Source organism: Passer domesticus, chromosome 16 (genome assembly GCF_036417665.1).
Source record: "Passer domesticus isolate bPasDom1 chromosome 16, bPasDom1.hap1, whole genome shotgun sequence".
Taxonomy (NCBI): domain Eukaryota; kingdom Metazoa; phylum Chordata; class Aves; order Passeriformes; family Passeridae; genus Passer; species Passer domesticus.
The window spans coordinates 10,660,152-10,676,354 of NC_087489.1; the positions used below are offsets into that span (position 1 = coordinate 10,660,152).

General features: G+C 55.9%; 1 protein-coding gene across 2 annotated transcripts in view; it reads left to right on the top strand.

Annotated features, from left to right (window-relative positions):
* The window catches only part of LAMA5 (laminin subunit alpha 5), an 85,343-nt gene that overhangs the window by 64,551 nt on the left and 4,589 nt on the right, over positions 1-16,203 (top strand). For both annotated transcript variants that reach the window (XM_064391963.1, XM_064391964.1), the window contains exons 33-69: positions 429-544; positions 1,197-1,408; positions 1,523-1,727; positions 1,873-2,017; positions 2,524-2,664; positions 3,020-3,181; positions 3,322-3,423; positions 3,509-3,592; positions 3,812-4,042; positions 4,468-4,581; positions 4,851-4,978; positions 5,200-5,280; positions 5,690-5,904; positions 6,163-6,263; positions 6,706-6,886; positions 7,125-7,268; positions 7,348-7,499; positions 7,586-7,696; positions 8,543-8,654; positions 9,171-9,341; positions 10,148-10,344; positions 10,429-10,545; positions 10,622-10,776; positions 11,396-11,537; positions 11,767-11,869; positions 11,954-12,067; positions 12,184-12,363; positions 12,729-12,871; positions 13,025-13,201; positions 13,444-13,580; positions 13,660-13,813; positions 13,897-14,030; positions 14,122-14,284; positions 14,721-14,849; positions 15,049-15,200; positions 15,586-15,718; positions 16,005-16,145. In XM_064391963.1, coding sequence (XP_064248033.1) covers positions 429-544; positions 1,197-1,408; positions 1,523-1,727; positions 1,873-2,017; positions 2,524-2,664; positions 3,020-3,181; positions 3,322-3,423; positions 3,509-3,592; positions 3,812-4,042; positions 4,468-4,581; positions 4,851-4,978; positions 5,200-5,280; positions 5,690-5,904; positions 6,163-6,263; positions 6,706-6,886; positions 7,125-7,268; positions 7,348-7,499; positions 7,586-7,696; positions 8,543-8,654; positions 9,171-9,341; positions 10,148-10,344; positions 10,429-10,545; positions 10,622-10,776; positions 11,396-11,537; positions 11,767-11,869; positions 11,954-12,067; positions 12,184-12,363; positions 12,729-12,871; positions 13,025-13,201; positions 13,444-13,580; positions 13,660-13,813; positions 13,897-14,030; positions 14,122-14,284; positions 14,721-14,849; positions 15,049-15,200; positions 15,586-15,718; positions 16,005-16,145 — 5,379 coding nt within the window. The remainder of the gene's footprint in view (positions 1-428; positions 545-1,196; positions 1,409-1,522; positions 1,728-1,872; positions 2,018-2,523; positions 2,665-3,019; positions 3,182-3,321; positions 3,424-3,508; positions 3,593-3,811; positions 4,043-4,467; positions 4,582-4,850; positions 4,979-5,199; positions 5,281-5,689; positions 5,905-6,162; positions 6,264-6,705; positions 6,887-7,124; positions 7,269-7,347; positions 7,500-7,585; positions 7,697-8,542; positions 8,655-9,170; positions 9,342-10,147; positions 10,345-10,428; positions 10,546-10,621; positions 10,777-11,395; positions 11,538-11,766; positions 11,870-11,953; positions 12,068-12,183; positions 12,364-12,728; positions 12,872-13,024; positions 13,202-13,443; positions 13,581-13,659; positions 13,814-13,896; positions 14,031-14,121; positions 14,285-14,720; positions 14,850-15,048; positions 15,201-15,585; positions 15,719-16,004; positions 16,146-16,203) is intronic.

Here is a 16,203-nt window from a genome sequence, read left to right on the forward strand (position 1 = left end):
CCTGCATAATATTGTTTGTTCAGGCATCATGAGAGTAGGTAGCCCTTGTTATTCTCAGGCAGCAGGACTGGAAGGTTGACCAAAGTGTGGATAGATGGCTGAAAAACAGAATTGGAAGCCAGGTGCCTTCATGTGTAGAAATTTCAGGTTATAAAGACTGCCTCCCTCCTAAGGCACAGCCAGTGCTGTGCTCTGGGGTATTCTGCCTGGTTTTAGTCTGGTGAATTTGTGCTGTTCCTCATGTGGAGCTTTAGCTTAAATGGACCCTGATGGACAGACCTCAGTAGAGAGGTGGCTCCTGGTCTTTGCAGTGCTTGGTGTGTTGTGTTCTGTCCCAGCAAGGCATGAAAGGTTAAAGGTGCATTTGCACTTCAGAGTGATTTTGGATGGTGCTTGTCTGTCTGAGCTGTCTCACCCTTGCTTTGCAGGATTACATCCTTGTGGTGCCTGAGGACAGCTACACCTCCCAGTACCTGCAGGAGGAACCCCTGGACAAGTCCTATGATTTCATCAGCAGCTGCGGCATCAACAGCTTCTACATCAAGTGAGATGCTTGGCTTTGGGTGCCTGCAGGCTGCACACTCCTCAGGGAGCAGCACCCCTTCCCTTCACGTGTGGCAGGCAGGGGCTGGTTGAGGTTTTCCTTCTGTTGACCAAACGTGGGTTGACCAAACTGTTGATCAGTTTGGGAGCTTTCAGTGTCACAGGGCTCTCCCTCCCACTAAGTCCCCGTGGCTGCAGGAGATGCTGGATTGGGGTGGTGTGGAGGCTGTGGGGTGGTGTGGAGGCTGTGGGGTGGTGTGGAGGCTGTGGGGATGTGCAGCACTAGTTGGGGTGGTGTGGAGGCTGTGGGGATGTGCAGCTCTGGCTGGTTGGGATGGTGGGAAGGCTGTGGGGTGGTGTGGAGGCTGTGGAGTGGTGTGGAAGCTGTGGGGATGTGCAGCACTGACTGATGGGGGTGGTGTGTAGGCTGTGGGGATGTGCAGCGCTGGTTGGGGTGGTGTGGAGGCTGTGGGGTGGTGTGGAGGCTGTGGGGATGTGCAGCTCTGACTGGTTGGGGTGGTGTGGAGGCTGTGGGGTGGTGTGGAGGCTGTGGGGATGTGCAGCTCTGACTGGTTGGGGTGGTGTGGAGGCTGTGGGGTGGTGTGGAGGCTGTGGGGATGTGCAGCGCTGACCCCTGCCGCCTCCCCCTGCAGCCCCAGCACGTCCTCGAGGTTCTGCCGTGACTCTGCCATCTCTCTGTCCCTCTTCTACAACAACGGGGCGCAGCCGTGCCGCTGCCACGAGGCCGGGGCGCGGGGCAGCCAGTGCCAGCCCTTTGGGGGACAGTGTCCCTGCAAGTCCAACGTCATCGGCCGCCAGTGCTCCCGCTGTGCCACCGGCTACTGGGGCTTCCCCAACTGCAGGCGTGAGTTCCCCTGGCTGCCCCTCTGCCTTCCCAGCTTGTGCTCTGTGTCCATTCCCCACGCTTGGGTGCCTGGGTGTGGCTGGCCCAAACCCAGCCTTTCTCTGTCCCTTGCAGCCTGTGACTGCGGGACGCGTCTGTGTGATGAAGTGACAGGGCAGTGCATCTGCCCTCCCCACACCCTGAAACCAGAGTGTGTTGTCTGTGAGCCCCAGACCTTTGGCTGCCACCCCCTCATTGGCTGTGAGGACTGCAACTGCTCCCGGCCCGGCGTGCAGGAGCTGGCAGAGCCAGGCTGCGACGTGGACAGTGGGCAGTGCAGGTGAGGGAGCCTTGTCCTGGCGCTGGGGACAGCTGGCAGCATCCCTGGTCCCTGCTGGAGTGATGGCAAGCTGAAGGGGCAGGAAATGTGCAGAATGGGGGTGAGGAAAGCTCTGAAAGCTCTTGTGGCTCTTGTGTCCACCCAGGTGCAAGCCCAACGTCATCGGGCGACAGTGTGACCTCTGTGCCCCTGGCTACTACCACTACCCCGACTGCCGGCCGTGTGACTGCCACCAGGCTGGCACCCAGGCGAGCGTGTGTGACCCCGTCACGGGGCAGTGTCACTGCAAGGTCAGTCCCCCAGTGCCTCCATGTGGTGCCTTTCTCCTTGGCTCGGCTCTCCAGCTCTGGCAGGGGGTGGCAGAGGCTGTGTGTACCCAGCCTGCCCCGTGGGGTGGTGGGTTCAAAATAACCCTGAAAAGCTCTTACCTCCTCATCCTTCCTGGCCAGGAAGTTTCACTCCTTGGGCTGTCTCTGGGGGAGATGGCCAGTCTGAGTCCAGCCCAGTGTCAGAGCTGGTTGCAGGTGGAGCTGTCAGCCCTATTGGCTCCTGGCTCCGTGGCAGCAGAGTAACTCAAACACCTTCTGAGCTCCAGCCTCTTTGTAGGGCTTAAAGTGCTTTCTCTAGGTGAATTTAATGTTTGGTGGGTGCTGTACAAGCAAACCTGTTTGAGGGACTGCTTTAAGGTCTTCCAGCACCACGGCACTTTGCTTTGATCACTCAGACAGCCATCCCTGTCCTCCACTGAGGCCTTGTGAGAAGCTGCTGACACTGTTGAGCTTTGCTTATCTTTCAGGAAAACGTGGAGGGCCTGAGGTGTGACCAGTGCCGCCTGGGGACATTTTCTTTGGATGCCACCAACCCCAAGGGCTGCACCAAGTGCTTCTGCTTCGGTGCCACCGATCGCTGCCGCAGTGCTGAGAAGCACCGAGCTGAGGTGAGAGGGGCTGGGGCCACCACAGCCTGCAGGTCAGGTGTGCTCCATCCACCTGGCTCGCTGCTGCCCTCGGGGCTGTGTCCTGCATTAATCCTGCTGAAGATCCACAGTGAGGAGGGTTGTCTTTGGCTCCCTGTGCCCATCTCCTGCGTTCAGCCCCTTTTCCTGGTCTCTGGGGTCTCTTGTGCTGGGCGGGGGTGATGATCACCTTTCCTGTGGCTTCATGAGGATGCATGTGAGGTGTGAGCCTGTTACTCCCCTTTCTGCTGCTCTGGGACCTATTCTTCTGGAGCATCAGCACACAAATGCTTTCTGTAACTCCACCAGAAGACCCAGAGTTGCTCTTCCCCTCCAGTTTGTCGACATGAACGGGTGGCTCTTGCTGAGCAGCGACCGCCACGAGGTGCCAACAGCTCTGAGCCCACGGGAGCAGCTCGTCACTGCTGACCTCAAAAACCTCCCAGATGCCTACCAGGAGCTCTACTGGGTTGCACCCAGCTCCTACCTTGGGGACCAGGTAGGAGAATGGGGAACCTCCCTGACCTCACCAGCAGCCTGACGCGCAGGCACTGCTCACACCCCAGCTGAACATGGCCATCCCTGAGGTGTTTCAGTGCTTGGACTTGCAGCAACCTGTGGGATTTGTGTCTCCCTCAGGTTTCCTCCTATGGAGGGCACCTTCGCTACGAGCTGCACTCCAACCCTCGCAGAGGTGACGTGTTCATTCCCATGGAGTCCCGGCCCGACATCATCCTCAAGGTGCAGCCCAAGAAATGCCCTGGTGTCCCCTGCTAAGGCAGGAGCGGGATGAGGTGATGACTGACACCTTCCTTGCTTTTCCCAGGGCAATCAGATGAGCATCATGTTTCTGGAAGGTGCCTACCCATCCCCAGGGGAGGCACATCAAGGCCGGCTGCAGCTGGTGGAGGTGAGTTTGCACACACAAGTGAAGTGCTCAGATAATGCAGGAAAGGAGAAGACCTCATGCAGACAGAGGGACAGGTGCTTGAATCTCAGCATTTTAGGTGCTGCAGGGCTCTTTCACCCAGGCAGAGGGGAAAGATTCCAGCAGCAGGGATGTGGAGGCTGGGCTGCATGTTCACATGCTTGTGCTTCCTGCCAGTAATGCCAGGTTTTCTCCCACCAGGGTAACTTCAGGCACACAGAGACTCACAACCCTGTGTCCAGAGAGGAGCTCATGATGGTGCTGGCAAACCTGGAGCAGCTGCAGATCCGGGCACTCTTCTCCCAGCTCTCTTCCTCCGTGTCCCTGCGCCGTGTGGTGCTGGAGATGGCCACGGACACAGCCACGGGCGTCCGTGCCAGCAACGTGGAGCTGTGCTTCTGCCCAGCTAACTACCAGGGGGACTCCTGCCAGGTAAGGGGGCAGTCACATACTGTGCCAGTCAGAGGGGTCAGATAGTCATGTTTTGGGTGCCAGCTGCCTCCAGGCTGGCTTCTGTTGAAGTGACAGTTCGGCTTGTTCAGGAAGGAACATTTCCCCATTACACCCTACACTTGTGAGATATGCAAAAGTTTCATCTGCCTTCTTGGAAGGGACATGATGGGGAAATCATTCAGGTGCTACAGTACCTTGGAATGGGTCCTTCTCTCTGGCCAATTCTCTCCTGGTTAAAAGGAGCAGGAAGGAACTGCCCTGAAAAATCTTCATCTCTGCTTATAATCTTTTCCCCATCAGTATAACCCAGTGGGAATTCTGTCATGGAAACTAACTTAGTTTCTTTGCTTTTCCCAAAAGAATGAGGCTGTTTTTCAGATCTCTGCCTTTTTCTGTCTCCTTAGGAATGTGCTCCAGGTTACTACAGGGACACCAAGGGGCTCTTCCTGGGAAAATGCATCCCCTGCCATTGCAATGGCCACTCAGATCAGTGCTTGCCAGGCTCTGGGATATGCCTTGTAAGTATACAGTGGAGCAGTGTGATGTTTTGGAGTTAGGAGGTTTGTAGCATGTGATTCAAAAGCTCTTTACATACTAACTGGGCTGGCAGAACCATGCCTGAGTCAGAGCATTGGCTTCACTGTTTCAGTGGTGACCCTGCTCAGGGTCAGCTTAGGGTGCAAGGCTCTGGGAGAGAGGAAGGACTTGAGGCATCCTGATGGGGAGTTTTTAGTGCAGCCACCGTTTCTTGTCAGCGCTGAGCCCAGGGTTTGCCTTTTCCTTGCAGAACTGCCAGCACAACACAGAAGGAGACCACTGTGAGCGATGCAAGGATGGCTACATGGGCAGCCCCTCTGCCCAGGAGCCCCTGCAGTGTGTTGGGTGCCCATGCCCTCTTTCAGTTGCCTCCAACAAGTAAGCACCCCAGGATGGGATTTCCTGTTTGGCCTCACTGTTTAACCACTGGAACCACTCTGTGCCCCACCAGGGCAGGTGTCCCAGTACCAACCTTGTCCTTGTCCCCAGACCGTGTTCATGGCCTCTTGCCTGAGGCCCCAGCAGCCCACGAGTGACCAGCTCCCCTGGCACCACATCAGGAGTAACTTCTCCTCCCTGTGTCCCCATTCTCATTTCAGTTTTGCTGTTGGCTGTGTCCACAAGGGATCCAACATGCAGTGCCTCTGCAAGCCAGGCTACGCTGGACCAAACTGTGAGCGGTAAGGGGGGTGGCACCCATGTTTGGGGGGGCCTCAGACACCAACCCTGTGCAGCCACTGCTGTGGCTTTTCTCCTTAAGGACTGCAGCAGAAGCAGCTGGCTCTACCCCTGTGTGCTTTGTTCTGGCAGCATTTTCTTCAGTCCTTTTCAGCCTGCAAATGCCTGACTCCTGAAATTCTGTTACTGTGGGCGTGTGACTTAGGTGTGTGCTTTGCCTTGACTTGCAGCCTGTGATACAGGCACCTTTCTGAGGCATCCCGAGGCAAAACACAGAGTGCTTTGAGATCCCTGAGGCTTGCAGCAGTTGCAGGTGTTGCGTGCTCAGGCTGCTCCAGTTGTGCAACTCCAGCGCGCGGTGCAGGCGCGAGCTGCAGGATCCTCACTCTGTTGTAACTTGTGTTTCTCCAGGTGTGCCCCGGGATACTACGGCAACCCCTTGGTGATCGGCAGCTCGTGCCAGCCCTGTGACTGCAGCGGGAACACGGATCCCAACATGCTGTTCAGCAGCTGTGACTCCCTGACGGGCGCCTGCTCGGGCTGCATGCACCACACGGCCGGCGCGCGCTGCGAGCTCTGCGCGCCCGGCTACTACGGGGACGCCGTGGTGGCCAAGAACTGCACACGTGAGTGGGGCAGGCAGCCAGCCCAGGGGCAAGGGGAGGGTGCCCAGCACTGCTCATCTCCCTCTGAGGAACAGCAGCCCAATGCAGCTTGTAAAAGGGGTGGTGGGCATAAGTTGTGAGAAGCAAATCCAAGAGGAGAGAGGCTCTGTCTTAACTTTGATAGATAAGGGGGGAAGAGCAATTTTGCTGTTAGCAGTAAGTGTTGTGAGTGGCTGACAGGCTCTTCAGTGTAATACTGGATGGATTTTTCCCTGGCAGAGTGCAAATGTTCGCCTTGTGGGACTGACTCCTGCCATCCACAAACTGGCCAGTGCTTCTGCAAGACTGGAGTGACAGGCCAGCACTGTGACCGCTGCGAGGTGAGGGTCACCTGGGCCCTGGGATGGCGCCTGTCCTTGTCAGGGGGATGAGGGGCAGCCCTGGTGTGTCAACCCCCCGGCCTGTGAGCTGAGCAGGGCTGGCTGCTAGCTGGTGAAGGCTGAATTTGCATGAGTACATGGCAAAAGCCTATTAAAGATCTGGCAGCAAGCAGTGCAGGCAGCATTCCAGTAAAGTGGCATCATTTGTGAAACTGCAGTAAACCCCATTTTCCTGGGTGCATCCAGCTTGGGCACAGGCAGGTTCACAGGGCACAGGACACAGGTTTCTGTATTCTCAATGGAGCTCCACATCTCTACCATGTTGCTTTGAATTTTGTGGTGCTCAAAACACACCTAGAAAGGAAAGCTGTGGTCGCCCATCACTGACCCGGGAGAGAGGCACACTTGCTGACCAGGGCGTCCATGTCCTGCTTTTCCCTAGGAGGGGTACTACGGCTTTGAGGGGTGCTCGGGCTGCCGGAGGTGTGACTGCGACGTGGGCGCCGTGGGGAGCAGCTGCCACGCGCAGAGCGGCCAGTGCCACTGCCTGCCCGGCGTCAGCGGCTCCCGCTGCCACCAGTGTGCCCCAGGCTACTGGGGCTTCGGCCAGGGCGGCTGCACAAGTGAGTGTGGGCTCCCAGCCAGGGGCACTGGGACAGGGCTGGGCTGCTGGTGCAGTTTTTGGGTGGAGAAAACAGCTGGCAGCTGTCTGAGGGCCTGTGCGCGTCGTTGCGTTGCACAGGGAACCCCCACCAGTGGCGTGTGGGGTTTTATTCCCACCATAGCTGGAATAAAACCTCTCCTTCCCCTCACTCCAGAGTGGTAAAAGCACAAAATGATTCTCTGTTTCTCACCCTGCAGAGTGTGAGTGCAGGGGGGGCTCCTGTGACCCTCGCACTGGGGAGTGCACGTGCCCCAACGGGCTCACGGGGAAGCAGTGCGACGTCTGCCAGCGCGAGCACGAGATCCTGGTGGCAAACGGCCCCAACAGCATGAAGTGTGAAGGTCTGTGTCCCACTGTCCTGGGGAAGGAGGGGAGGGCAGCCCGGGAGAGGGCCTGTGCTGACTGCTGCGTTCCCTGCAGTGTGTGACAGCTGTGTCCTGCTCCTGCTGGAGGACCTGCAGAGCATCGAGATGTCCTTGCCGTCCATCCGCGGCCAGCTGGTCACGCTCAACGCCAGCTCCATCGCCTGGGCTCGCCTCCACGGCCTCAACGGCACCATACTGGCCATTGCTGTACGTGGAAGGCTTCACAGCACCTTCTGCCCCTGTTTCCTGGCCTCTTGGCCTGATTTAGGCTCTTCCTTTTTTGTTTTTCCTAGAACCAGCTCCGTGAGTACCACAGAGCCATGAGCAGGGTCAGGCAAAGGGCTGATGAGCTGGAGGATGAGAACATCGATCTCACACAGGACCTGAATGCTCTGCAGCACAAAGTAGGGTATTTCTCCATTTTTCTTTCCCAAAGCACAAGCCCCCTTTTACCAAAATGTAGGCTTTGAAGGCTGTGAGGAGCCTAGTTCAGGCAGGTCAGGTCTCCTGCTCAGTCAGAACTAAGTTGCAGTGTTAGGTGCTCAAGCTGGATTACCTGCTTTCCTTCCTTGGAGAGCTGTGGAACATCTCATAATACTGGTAGTTTTTCTTGATTTACTGCTTGCTTTTGGGTGGCTTCAACTTTAAGCAGTAAAAATAAATTGAATCAAATATAATTTATAGAAGGGACATACAAGTAAGGAACACAAAACATCTGGGTCCATCATGGATGCAGTCTATATCCTAGCAGTCACATCTTCAGAGAATGGATAAACTGAGCAAGATTTGATTTCACTTGATTTGATTTATAAACTGCCTGTTCCTAATCTGAGGGAGAGAGAAAAATCTCTACTTGATGGCATATCTCCCCAGACAGCTGCAAGGACAAGCTGCCCTGTGTGTACCAGACAGCCAGACTGCAGCTCCTGTCTCTTGATCAGGACCCAGGTGTGCCTGGCTCCAGGCTCTGGGGCTTTCCCTGTGTTAAGAGCACAGAGCAGTGCTGAACTCTGTGGTGTTGGGATTGTTCCAGCATTCAGAGCCTGTTGCAGTGGAGTTGTACTTAATGCTTGTGCTTCTCTGAAAGTGCTAAATAAGATCATCCTTCAGTGCCTTGTAGGACAGGCTCCTCCAAGGACCTCACAAGCAGCACATTCCCAGGCCTTGTGTGTGTTTTGGGAGCAAGTCCCACTGACAATTGACATAAAATGTCATCCCATACTTGAACTAAGCCAGTGTTTTTGTGGTAGATGACCATGACTCACAGAGAAGCGATTCGCGTTGAGCAGCACACGAGAGACACGTACCAGAGGGGGGAACAGCTCCTGCTGCACATCCAAAGCATCCAGAGGGGCATTGCAGGTATGTCAAGAAGGATCTTCACTATGGGGTTATGCCTGTGGTATGCCATGGTCTTGGTTTCAACCACTGCCAAGTACTGCAGTGCTTAGAGAAAGCCATGGAGAGAGCAAGGGAAAATACAAAGGAAGATCCCTGCAGAATCTCAGCTTTTACCCTGACCAGCCTTATTGTGAGTCTCAGCTGCTCAGCTAAACACAAGTCTGGGAAAAAAACACATTCAGCTTCCACAAATGTTACTAAAATGAACAAAACGGGTAGTCTGCACTGCAGCTTCAGGAGAGATTGAGCAAAGCAGAGGGGCTGGATTTTGGACAAGAGGTAGAGCCGCAGAAAGCTGCTCAGGATGTAACATGTGTCACTGGTAGTGGCCACGGGGGCTGAAACATGGGGCAGTGCCTCTGGGTGATCTCAAGCAATTTATTGTCTGAAAGCTGTCAGTGGTTTGTGAGGAGGAGAACCCCGGGGAGTTGTGAAGGACTGGTTTGCTCAGTCTAACAGGGCGTGGTTTCTCTGCAGAGCTGGTGCGGCAGATGGCCAGGTTTGGGGCAGAGAATGCCAGCACCACGTCCGGCGAGGAGTTCCGGCAGAAGCTGGCCGAGGTGGAAAGGATGCTGAGGGAGATGAAGGAGAGGAGCCTGGGAGCCCAGGAGGAGCTGGCAAGGCGTGAGCACGAGGAGGCTCAGAAGTGTAAGTCCAGCTGGGCTGCCCAGGTCCTGCTGGTCTGGCTTGGAGCCCACGCAGACACTGCACATCACTGTCATGTTTAGAGAGTGCTGCTAAGAACCAGCCACCCCCAGCCATTTTTATAGGAGTTTCGGAGTTCCCTGTGACACTTCAACAGGATAATTTTTGGTTCCTCTTCCCTTAAGGCAAATTTCAGAGCAGAACTAAGTGGGTAGTTCTGTTTGATGAACAAAAATGACAACACTTAGAACCAGGAATCACCATTATTATGTCCTGTATTCATATCACACATGGATGTGAATGTCACACCATGTTTCTTCCTGTTTGCTGTCCCCATAGAGTAACTAACAACCAGCAGCCAGCTCCCACGGTGGCTCTGCTGTCCTGAGGGCATCCTTGCAGGAATGAGAGCAGTGAGCCCAACCAGGGATGCTGGCAGTGTAGGAAGAGAGCACTTCTGATTAACTTGGCAAAGCATAACTCAGAAGCTGAAAGCTGGAATTATAAACTGCCTCTTGTTGGAAATAAGTAATTTTTCACAGTGGAAGTAATCAAGGCCTCAGGTGCATCATCTGGATCTTTCCAGGCATGGCTGTGTGTCTTTGAAAGAGATCCCATCTCTCTGAGGGTTTGTAGACAGTCATGGACAGGATCCTGTGCCATCTAGGCTGAAAAGGAGGGAGGGAGGGGTGGAAGATGGTCACTTCTGACCTTGGTATCTGCCAAGACCACAGCCAGGCTTTGGGGCAGCCAGAAGGAGTCTGTTTAACACAGGAAGAGGAATTAGCAGAGTTCTCCCCCCTCCCCAGTGCTGCACCGGGTGAAGAGCGAGCTGCACGCCCGCTGGCAGTCCAACCAGGACCTGGTGAGCAGCATCCAGGAGCGGCTGGCCCAGCACAGCTCCCAGCTCATGGATCTGCGAGATGCCCTCAACGAGGCCGTGAACAAAACCAGGCAGACAGAGGAGCTGAACAGCCTGAACCGAAACAACCTCGAGGAGAGTCAGGTAGACTTTCACCACGGTCCTGGCCATGGGCTGAGGGGGCTGTCCCAGCCCTGCTGGTCCCTAACCCGGGGTCTTTGTGTCCAGCAAAAGAGCCAGGAGCTCCAAAAGCAGCATGCACTGGTGCAGGAGACCCTGCAGATGGCCAAGGATGCCCTTGCCCAGGTCTCTGACTTCCTGCAGATGATGGAGCGTGCAAAGGAGGTGAGTGGCAGAGGCACTCTGGCGTGGGCAGGGGGAGAGGTGTGGCAGCCCTCAGCAGTGACAGATGTCCTTGCAGGCATACGAGAAGTTGGCAGCACTGCTGGATGGGGCCAAGCTGCCCCTGACCGAGCGGGTCAAGAAGTTCTCCCCGGCCAGCAGCAAGATCCCCATCGTGGAGCAGGCAGAGGAGCACGCCCGGCTCCTGGACGAGCTCGCGAGGAACCTGTCTGGGTGAGGCACCTGTCCTGAGCCTCACTGGCCAGGCTGGCTGCTGCCAGAGCTGGGGATGGGAAACTGCAGCCCCACCATGGCAAAGGAACAGGGGGCTATTGTTGCTAGGTTTCTTTTCACAGAGAAAAGCCAGGCACAATTCTTCTCAAGAATATTTCTGGGTTTCACATTCTCTGAACATCAGAGAAAGAAAACACAATGCTTACCTCATTTGCTGTGCTTATGTTGTGCCAAAGTAGAAGGCAATGTGGAGATTGTTTACCCAAAGTGATGATGTTTTGTTTCCTTGGACTATCAGGGCCAAGAGTGTGTGTGTTGGGACTGTTGGTAGAGAGTCTGTGCAATTGTATGCAGAGTGAGTGCTTGGCAGATCCAGTTTAGATGTAGTGTAGTATAGAATAATATAGTATAAAAAAGTAATTAATTAGCCTTCTGATCAGATGGAGTCAAATTCCTTCTGTCCCCTTCCTTGTGGGTTGCCTTTGATGCTATAGGGTATCACCTCCAAAGTTTTATACTGGAGCACACATTGTGCTGAGGAGCACAGAGGGGTTTGTCTGTGAGGGAACGGGCAAGAGGCTGTTTTCCATGGACTTGATGGCTTCATGTTCCAACACAGCATTATCCAGGACACAAACCAGGATGGCTTTATCCAGAGGGCAGTCAATGCCTCCAATGCCTACGCCAGCATCATTGAAGCTGTGAGGAAAGCAGAGCAGGCAGCCCACGACGCTGACAAGGCAGCCAGCGAGGCCCTGATGGTACGTGCTGTGGGGAGCCCTGTCAGATGGGCAAAAAGCAAACTCCCTTCCCTCTGACACATGAGCGCTGTGCTCTGTGCCTGAGAGCAGAGTCTGCCACAGCTGGGCCCACACTCAGTGTTTGGGTCTCCCTGTCACACCCCTCTGCAGTTGTCTGAGTGAGCGTTTTTGTGTGCAGTCAGTGCCAGAGACTTGAATTCCTCTTCAGAGTCCCTGGTTTTTTTCACAGAATGTCATATCAGAAAACCTCGGGGCCACCTCCAGAATGCTGAAGAGGAACAGCAGCAGCCTGGAGGAGGCTGCAAGGAGACAGCAGAGCAAACTCAACGGGGGTGAGAGAGGCTGCTCGCAGGATCTGCTGTCCTTTGGGCTGCACTGAGCTCTAGCAAACAGCATGTGCATTTCTTTAATTGCAGCTATTAAAGGAACTCTGCAGACAGCAAAGGACAAGCTGGCTGATCTCCGTGCCAGGAAGGAGCAGCTCCTGACCCAGCTCCAGTCTGTGCAGGACATGCTGGGCAGGGAGCAAGGTTTGTTCTGGGGTAGCTGGACTGATTCTCTCTGCTCCCTTCTTCGTGCACTCTCTGTGATCCAAGGTGCTTCCTCCCTGCTCCTGGACACCTCAGAGATATTTCTTTCTTTGCAGAGGACACAAAGGACACAATCCAGAATGCCAAAGCAGCTGCTGCTGAGGCGAATGAAACAGCTGCAAGAGTGGAGGATGCCCTGAGCACCATGAAGAAGAACCTGGATGAGTGGAAAAACCAGTATGGAGGTCTCCGAAATGAAGACCTGAACCAGGCAGTCCAGGATGCCAGGAAATCTGGTGAGTGCTGAGCCAGGTGGGCTATCAGGGTGAGTCTGATACGGGCCACTGCATGCACAGATGCCCCCAGAGTATTTTTGGAAGCTGTGCTTCGCAGCTCCAGATCAAGAGCAGAGGGAGGTAGCCAATACTGATGCTTTAAGTCCTGGCCCTTTCTGTTTTCCTCTCCTGCAATGTCTGTATCACCTGTAGCTTTACTGCAGGAGGTTGCATGCAGTGGAGCATTCTCAGACCCCCCCTCAAGGCTGATGGGTTTAGGGGAGTCTCTCTGTGACTTGCTCACATTGCATTTCTCAAACTGCCTGAACTTTGCATTTCCCTTCCTTGCTAACCTCCAAAACTCCTGGCTCCACTTCCAACTCCAGTGTCCAGCCTGGAGAGCACCATTCCCCTGCTGCTGGAGAAGCTGAGCAGCCTGGAGAACAGGAGGAACAAGAACGCCACGGTGTCGGAGAACATCGTGAGGATCCGGCAGCTCATCACGCAGGCGAGGAATGCTGCCAGCAAGGTCAGCTCAGGGGGCCTGGGTGCAGGAGGGCTCACCCGAGGGTGGCATGCACAGGGAAGGGTGTTTGGTGTCCCTTTCTCCTGGGGTTTGGTAGAACTGGCAGTGACCAGGCAGTGGGTTCAGTGCCACAGGGCTGGATTTGTCTCCCTACAGGTGAAAGTGCCTATGAAATTCAATGGCAGCTCAGGGGTGCAGGTCCGGATGCCCAGCAATCTGCAGGATTTAGCAGCCTACACATCCCTCAAATTCTACATCCAAAACCCCGAGCCCAGGAGCCAGCAGGACGAGGCAGAGGAGGGGCGGTTCGTGTTGTACCTGGGCAGCCAAGAGGTGAGATGGGGCCAGAGGGTGATGGAGCCCATGTTGCATCAGTGATGTCCATGCCTGGACATCAGCACCTCACCTGGTCCCTGAATATCTTTGTGGGGGACACAAAGCCCCTGGATGCATCCATCAGCCTGGGTGAGGGGTGGAATGGGGGGCTGTTTGTCCAGTGCAGCCCTGGGAGCACCAGGGAGAGCTCCTGCCTGTCCCAAATGCCAACATGTGGCCCTGTCTCTCCCTGCATTCAGGCCACTGGAGACTACCTGGGCATTGTGCTCAAGGACCGCAGAGTGCATTGGATCTACAAACTTGGAGACGAGGACCCAACCTCCCTGAGCGTCGATGAGGATATTGGAGAGCAGTTTGTCACCATCAGCATCAACAGGTTGGGCCTTTGCTCAGGGAGGGCAGGGTTCGTTCCTTTGGGGGTCTCCCCTGCTCCTGACCATCCCTCCCTGCTGCAGGATCCTGCAGTATGGGCACATGTCGGTGATCGTGGAGAGGCAGAGGGTGCACGAGATCAAGGGAGACAGCGTGGCCAAGGGAGAGCAGGGGCTGCTCAACCTGGACCCACGCAACGTGGTCTTCTACGTGGGGGGCTACCCCTCCAGCTTCACGGTGAGGCGGGCAGCGGGGAGCGGGCTTTAGGAGGCTCTTACAGGAGGGAAACCCCGTTCAAGTGTTGGGTTTTTCATTCCCAGCCTCCTCCTGCTCTGCGCTTTCCCAACTACCGCGGGTGCCTGGAGCTGGACACGCTGAACGAGGAGGTGGTGAGCCTCTACAACTTCCAGCACACCTTCGAGCTGGACACCGCTGCCGAGAAACCCTGCGCCAGGTGGGCACCGGGCCAGGAGCAGCCTGCCCCAAGGAGCTCAGCTCTGCTCGCTCCGTGCCTTGGGACTGATCCCTCCTGTTGTGTGTCTCAGGTCCAAGTCCACGGGAGACCCCTGGCTGACAGATGGATCCTACTTTGATGGCACCGGCTACGCGGAGATCAAGTTCGAGAGCCAGTTCGGCACAACCAAGCGCTTCGAGCAGGAGATCCGCGTGGTCTCCTACAACGGCATCATCTTCTTCCTGGAGAACCAGGCAGGTGCTTGCTCCCCTGGGGAGCCTTCATCCCTCAGTGGACGGTCTCAGGCGTTCCCAGTTCAGCACACTTGGAGAGGAGGGATTTGGGGATCTCTTTGGAGCAGGATTTCAGCACTGTTGTTAAAAGCCATGAGAGGACTGGACCCAAACCTCACAGCAGTCACTTGGCTGGTGCTGGAGAGGCTCTGCAGAGCTTGGGAGACCCTCCAAGCTAGACCAGAGTTCACCGGGGCAGGCAGTGCTGCAAGGAGCGTTTCCAGCTTGCAGTGTTATCCCTTTGCCCCAGCACAGGGCTGCTGTTTGAAAATAAATCCCAAATAACTGTGACAGGGCACAGAAGTGGGACTGCTCCCACCAATGCTGAAGGGCAGGTGGGCTCAGTGCCACAGCTGCATCCTGGGCACCTGCTGAGTGCCCATCCTGCCTCCCCCAGGGTCAGTTCCTGTGTCTGGCCATCCGGGATGGGAAGCTGGCTCTTTACTATGATTTCAGCTCTGGCCTGGAGATGGCAAAACCGAGCAACTCCTCATCCCTCACCATCAGCAGCACCACAAACAAAGCGGTAAGAGGTAATGGGGCTCTCTTGGATGGGAGAGGGGGCTCCTCATCCAGGGTGGGAGGCACATGGACCCTTGTTTTTGAGGGGGTCAGAGCTGCAAGACGTTTTTTGACTTGAGCCATTAACTTGACACTTTGTCTTGCCCTCTGTGATGGACCTAACTGCCCCAGACCGACAGATCATTTCTCTGTTCTGTCTCCAGATCCAGATTTTCCTCCTCAAAATGAACAACAAGAAGCGCATCCTGGTGCGGGTGGAGCGCCTCACCATCTTCGTGGTGGAGCAGGAGAACTCCCTGGAGAACGCTGTCTCCTACTACCTGGGGGGTGTGCCCCCAGCCGTGCTGCCCCCCAGGTGGGTCCAGCCTGCACTGGGGTGGGACAGTCAGCATGTTCCCCTCGAGTCCCTGGTGGTGGCCCTGGGCCTTTCTCAGCCACATCCAGGGCTGTTGGAACCCTGCTGAAACTGAGGGGGAAGTTTTCCTTTCCCTGTCCATCATCCTGAGCCTTTAAGGATTATAACTGTTCCATCTCTGGTGAGGGATGAGGTGCTGGTGGGTGTCACCAAGTCCTCCTTTGCCACGCTGAGTGCTTTGGAGCAGCCTTGACACTGGAGATACCCGTGACCATCACAATTCATTCGCAGGCACTTTGCCTGAAAGAGCTGCAGGGCCAGATCCTGCCCAGGGCTGTGTCCTGCCTGGGGCTGTCCTCGTTAACTCTGTCTGCTTCTCCTGCAGTTTGAAATCTCTCTTCCCCACGGGTGGGCCCATCCGGGGCTGCATGAAGGGCTTGAAGGCTCTTGGCAAATACGTCGACCTGAAGCGCATGAGCACCGTGGGCGTCAGCTACGGCTGCACCTCGGACCTCCTGGTGAGCACAAAGCCCTGGCAGCCTGGCCAGCGTGCTGGGCAAGGGTCTGCAGGGAAAGGGAGCACAGGACCCCCAGGACAGCCCCCATCTCCCCTCATTCACACAGAAACAGGCAGAAACCTCCCACGTCCTTAGTGCAGAGGGGTTGTAGTGGGGAGCTTGCTCCACATGGTTGGCTATAGCAACAGCCAGAGCCAGCAAGGAAGCAGAGCTCCTCACTCATGTCCCAGTGCTCCTGCAAGACCAGGGCCAGGCTCCCACCTTGCTTCTGTGCTGTCTGTCACAGGTTGCCCGCTCAGTCAGTGTCCATGGTCATGGCTACCTGACCCTGGCTCTGACGGATGTGCCGGGGCTGCGGGACTTCTACAGCGGCTTCAGCTTCCAGACAAGCCAGCCTGAGGGGCTGCTCTACCACCACTCCACACAGGTGGGCACCTGCAGACCCCCAGATGTCCCAGCAGTGGGGCTGCTGGAGAGGGTGCTGC